At 35.6% G+C, this 6,000-nt stretch overlaps 1 protein-coding gene across 2 annotated transcripts in view; it reads right to left on the bottom strand.

Annotated features, from left to right (window-relative positions):
- Window positions 1-702: 702 nt before the first annotated feature.
- Slc6a15 (solute carrier family 6 member 15) overlaps window positions 703-6,000 on the bottom strand; it is a 54,245-nt gene continuing 48,947 nt past the window's right edge. Inside the window, 2 exon segments of one of the 2 annotated variants that reach the window (NM_172321.4) lie at window positions 703-2,048; window positions 3,372-3,534. In NM_172321.4, coding sequence (NP_758824.1) covers window positions 1,677-2,048; window positions 3,372-3,534 — 535 coding nt within the window. In that variant the 3' untranslated portion in view covers window positions 703-1,676. 2 annotated transcript variants of the gene reach the window in all.

Here is a 6,000-nt window from a genome sequence, read left to right as displayed (position 1 = left end):
AAACCAAGGGGAGAACAATAGGTTACCAGCATCATGGTCCTGGTGGAAATTGAGAGAAAGAGACAGTTTTGTGTGACGAAGGAATGTGGGTGGCTAATCTTAATGATGGATATTAATATGGCTGAAAAAGCATTGTAACTCAGTGGTAGAGCACTTGCCTAAATTGCACAATATGCTGGACTTAATATCTGGTAAAGGAATAAAGAAATGCAGGGACATAAGAAATCTGATTATAAGCCTGGGGGACAGGGGAGAGGATAGGGGGTTTGTGGAGGGGAAATTGGGAAGACAGATTACATTTGAAATGTAAATAAATAAAATAACCAATAAAAAGAAAACTCGGATTAAAAAATCTGACTATAATTAATAATATTATAATGTTTATTCAAAATTGTTTTGTGTGCACGTCCTGTTTTTTAGCTAATCACAGACATGAAACAGTTGAGGCACCCAACTCCATACACAGTTTGCTAAAAGCTGTGTGCATTTTTCCATGTTAAAGCACCACTCAATTATTAAATTCTTGTTTATTTGTCCGGAAAGTGGGCTCAGCCCTGTGACTTGGTTAATCCAACTTGGAATGTGATGATTATTCTAAAATGCTTAAGTACTGGCTGAAACACAGGACAGTCTAGCTGAGGAGTTTGTAAGAAGCATAATCCAGTTCAGGTGATCCAAGTACAATCAATGAGGGAGACAAACACCATTGTTAAACTTCGTTTATTTGTAGGTTAAAATGTAATGCCATACAGTTTTAACAATCACTTAAAAAAAAGAATTCGTATTTGCATAAAATGAAGCAAAACAGAAACATATGAAATCAGATGCTATCTTGCTTCAAGTTTTCAAACCAGCACTTAAGAGTCCTGATGCGCATCTCTATACATTGCAAGTATATTATATAAATATACTATAAGTGATCTCAAAACCACAATAAATATTAAGTAGGTTTATTAGGCACACGGCATAAGAAAAATGCAGTCTGCATAATTCTCGAGAGTCCCTTCAATCATTTGCACACACCTATTTTACACAAAATATATGGCCACTCCAGGAAACCCTCGATCACATCTGGACTTAACCTCTCATCCACCATCAGTGCCTTTTTACTCTTTAATACTATTGCTCTAGACGGCTATCATATAAGAAAATACTTTGAAGTTTTCTCCAACTAAGTGCCTAAGGTTTCAATGCTACCAAAGATAAGTACAGGCTATCTACAGAACGTACTCATGGCAATGTGCTGAGAAGCACCCGCTCACACACAACTGTTCATGGTAATACTGGAACTTACTCCGAAGGCAAAATTATGAATTGTAAGATATAACAGGGATTTTTTTTCAAATCGCCAATAATATTAAATCCGGAAACTATTAGAAACTGAGGTAACACCTTTTTTTTAAGAGATAGAAATACTTGAAAGTATGTCAAAGTGCTTTTTAAAAAAATCCTGGCAAAATAGGACCCCAGTCAATGTAAGCTTTGTCTGCAATTGTTACTTTGTAATTGTAAACTGAGGATTGCTCTTCTGGAACTGTCTTAAACTGTTGAGATTAAAGATGGCGGCTATGGACACCTGAGATCACCTTGTGACAAGTGAAGCTCACTGCTTCTCATAGTAGAACCAATGCTCATTGATAAAAATGAACCAAGCTCAACCCTTTGCTTTCACTCAGCTACAAGTCAGACTCGGGCATATCTGGCATATCTGCCATCAAATACCCAATCCCATAGCGTCCATTGGGAGCAGTGTCCAGGGTCGGAGAACCACTCTGTTTTCGATAGATATTTTTACCAAAATTTGGAGACGACATTTCACTTGGTATCTTTCCGTGAATGAGGCTTGCATCATCTCCGTCTAAGTTCACGGGTTCTTTCAGGACTCTTCCTCTCTTATAGGTCACAGAGGCCAAGTTACCAGAACTATCATCTATGAGGTTGCAGCGACGAATGACGAAAACGACTGGGACAGGAAGTATAGCCAGCACCATCAGAGAGAAACAGACCACCATCCCCCACATCGGGTAGCTCAGAAATTCTTCGGATGCCTGGTAATGCAAGGGAGTGAATAAATGTCATACATCTTTCTTTGTGCTCATATGAAGGTGTTACACTGGCCTTGGGTTTATATGTTTAAGTTTGGATAATTATATCCCTATCTCTGACGGACGGACAGTAATCTAATGGAAGCAGTGACATTCTACAAATTCAAAGATTATAAAGTCTGATCATTCGTATTGTGGTTTGAATTCTGCACTAGCCATGTGAAGCTTGATAAAACCGAAGAAAACTATAAAGAAAGGGGAAGTCAGGAGGAAAAAGGCAAACCTACACACACACACACACACACACACACACACACACACACACACACACACACACACACACACGTACGTGCGCGCGCACGCGCGCTCGAAAGAGAAAGAGAGAGAGAAAGAGAGAGAGAGGAGGTGGGGAGAGGGAGAGGGAGAGGGAGAGAGAGAGGGACGGAAGGAGGGAGGGAAGGAGGGAGGGAGGGACGGAGGGAGGGACAGAGGGAGGGAGGGATGGGGGGAGGGAGGGGCAGAGGGAAATCCAACTCCCCAACCTGAATACAACTGCATCTGTTAGCCTAAGAAAACTCAAAAGAATTGGAAGTAATTCAGAAAGCCTGTCAGTCACCCTTTTGGTGTATTTCATCACTAAACAATAGACATCTGCTGTGTGTACCATACTATATTTCAAAATCTGAAAACCTAGACTTTGAAGCACATCTGGTCCCAAGGGTTTCGATAAGGGTGACGGGTTGTTCTGTTTCCACTGTGAATTTTTTGTTATTTGGTAGAATTATTGAGCATAGGATAGTTAAAGTAAGCACAGTGGTCTATAACAGCTACCACAGATCTCATGTCTGAGCCAATGTGACCAATGCTACCCGAAAACAGATCTTCCATAGTGTCTGCTCTTAGAAAACAATTGTAATAAACCCTTGATTCAGTAGATGTTTAAATTATGTCTATATCACTAATACATATTTGGAGTGTTGGGAGTAGCTGAAATGTAATGAATTTCTATGGAAAAATATTTCTGGAGGTTTTTCTGTTTCTAGGAGTCAAAATCTGTGCAATCACCGTTCTTGGTGATAAGATGAAGAGATCTGGTTTAATAATAAGTGAAAGACTGATGAGTCTCATTTGTTAAAGAAGTTCACAGTGTACTAACATCACAGCTGTGCGAAGTACATATCATAAATCTTAGCATCCCCAAACCAAAGCAGTGCATTCAAAAGCGAAACAAAACAAGACAAAACAAAACAAAATTACAAAGCAAATAAAATACAAAGCAGTGGCATAGTTTCACTTTAAAATAAGCTTTTTTATTTTGTGTTTTACCTTCTCCTTGATCCATGCATTATATCCCGGAGGACTTAATCCCATATTCACAATGCTAGCTATTAACAATGTTACTAGCATTAGAGGAGAAATGTATTTCCACATGTAATAGTAATATTTGCTTGGAGCAAATCCTAACATGTCTGTTAGGTCTTCTAGAAACCTGGGTAAAAAAGAAAATATTTAATTTTTCTTCCATTTTATTGCATTATCCTAATTAGTTGACAGAAATCTATATTTAAACACTTTAGTAAGTTTTGCACTGACCACTGCTTCAAGGAATAAATGGATAGCTCTGTGAACTAAGAGTCTACCATTCAAGTATATGGGTCCAAGTTCAGATTCCAGCAGCCACATAAATACACTTATCTTCAATACATGCATAAATGCAACTATGCACAAATTCATAATAAAAAATGATTTATATATTGAATACTTACTTTCAAAATACAACGAAGGTTAATGAAAACCTTTGGCCAATTATTGAAGTACATACTATGGATGATTATGAATTTTATGAATGTAAAATGTTGTTATGTTAGTCATTCTCATCATCATTTAAAAATAATGACTCAGTGCTATCATTAAATACCACCAGTGGGTGTTTATATATTTGGGGAATTTTTACTGTTTTTTTCCAGTGGTATTTCTTAAACAATGTTCCCATTTTTTTAAATTTATTTACGTATCTCTCAAGTCCAATCTTATTCTTCAAGTTCCTCCCCTATATTTTGTATTTTCCAAGGACTGTCTCTTTATTTTGTCCTATAATTTCCCAGTGGCAATTGTATGAGGACATCTCCATTTTCTTCTTCACTAAGCTACCTGTTTCCCCTCCTATTCGCAAATTAGCCATAAAAGCAGAGTGGTAGTCAGATTTACTTTTTAGGTTTTGTCTCATTATTGTGTTAATATTTATAGAGGAAAATAATCAGTCTTTTAGATATACAGCACCAATATCCTAATAGTATACAACCACTGCAAAGTAGTCACCTTCCTTCATGCTTAGCAAAAAGTGAACCTTGTAACAACCTCGATAACTAAAAGGGTAAAGGGTCTGGCCACCAATGGCCTGAATTAGGTCTCCAGAAACTACATAAAGAGACTCAATATATGAAAATGGTCCCCTGGACCACATGGGTGCACTGTAGTATGTTTTATACACACACACACACACACACACACACGAAAGAAAATGTGATAAATTGGTAAATACATAGATAAATGAAAGTGAGTCTTAATTGTCACCCACTAGTTCTTGTACTGATGTTTCATTCAGACTTTCTTGGAATCTAATGTCAGATCTCTGGTGAATTCTGAAGTGAGATCATAATAATTTTACTTACATTTTCTGACAACTGTAATTGTCAACAGTCGCTACACTCAAATGTCAGTTTAGCTAATTAAAAAATTGGTTTTTCTTTACTTTATTATAAACATATGTAGCTTACAAATAATATTTGAAAAAATCTGTTAACAAGCATATTTTCATTAGAAATGATTTTGCTTTATCAAAATAAAGTTTTACTTTGGTATAATTTTCAATATGCTTTCTAGTACTAAAAACCTAGAGATCTGGGTCAAACATGACATCTGCTTATGAAGACCTTGTGTGCCCTTTCAACAATCACATTATGTCTTATTCAGGCCAGCTTCATCAGCATAGCATTAGTATTTGTTCTGGGATAGATAGATAGATAGATAGATAGATAGATAGATAGATAGATAGATAGATAAATGATAGATAGATTTTAGAGAAAATACATATTAGATATAATATACATATATATTAGTGTATACTAGATATAAATATATTATGTATACATATCTAATACATAGAAATATGTATTAGAGAATGGTATATGTAACATAATATGAATACATAAGTGAAAGTTACATATCAGAACAAACAAATATACATCTGATATATATATACACATGTATATATATGTATATATATACATGTATATATACATAGTTTTTTCTTAACTTCTGTGAAGTTCCCTTCTCTAACCAATCATTATCTCCACCTGATTTTATGAAAAATATAAAAATAAAAATTATTTCCTCTTGTCATATAACTAACGACTGTGCTTTTTTATGTTCCTTTAATTTTGAGTCTCATTTATGACATGTTTACATTTTATGCACAATTATAACCTGACTTCCAACACTCCTGTTTTTAAATCTACATTTTTTCTCTATCATATTTTTTGAAAATTTAAATAGTACAAAATTCCTTCCTATTGAAATTTCAATCAGTTCTAAACCTTCACTTGAAAATCCTGAGAACTATTTTTAGTTTTCCATTCTTTGCTGTGTCTCTGTCCCTCATTTCTTTCTTTTGAAATGACTTACTTTCCTTGAGATTTCAGTACACTTAAACAAAATTTGTTCTCATGAATTTTCAGGAGGGAGAAATTATGACACCTCCATTTTGACCTGGTAATGGCTCAAAACTGTGGGCGGAGCTCCTTCTCTCATTTATCCCTTCCTTCTTGTTGTATCTGATGATGTCTGCCCTACTAAATTAATTATATCCTCCTTATTTTCTCCTCAGAGCAGAGTTCACCTTGGAAGGGGTCACTGCTTTATTTATTTTCTGAGACTGCTTCATTCCTTCCCTACT

The sequence above is a fragment of the Rattus norvegicus genome, chromosome 7, assembly GCF_021556685.1.
Source record: "Rattus norvegicus strain SHRSP/BbbUtx chromosome 7, alternate assembly SHRSP_T2T, whole genome shotgun sequence".
In the NCBI taxonomy this organism is placed as follows: Eukaryota; Metazoa; Chordata; class Mammalia; order Rodentia; family Muridae; genus Rattus; species Rattus norvegicus.
This window is presented reverse-complemented; position numbering and strand designations above follow the sequence as displayed.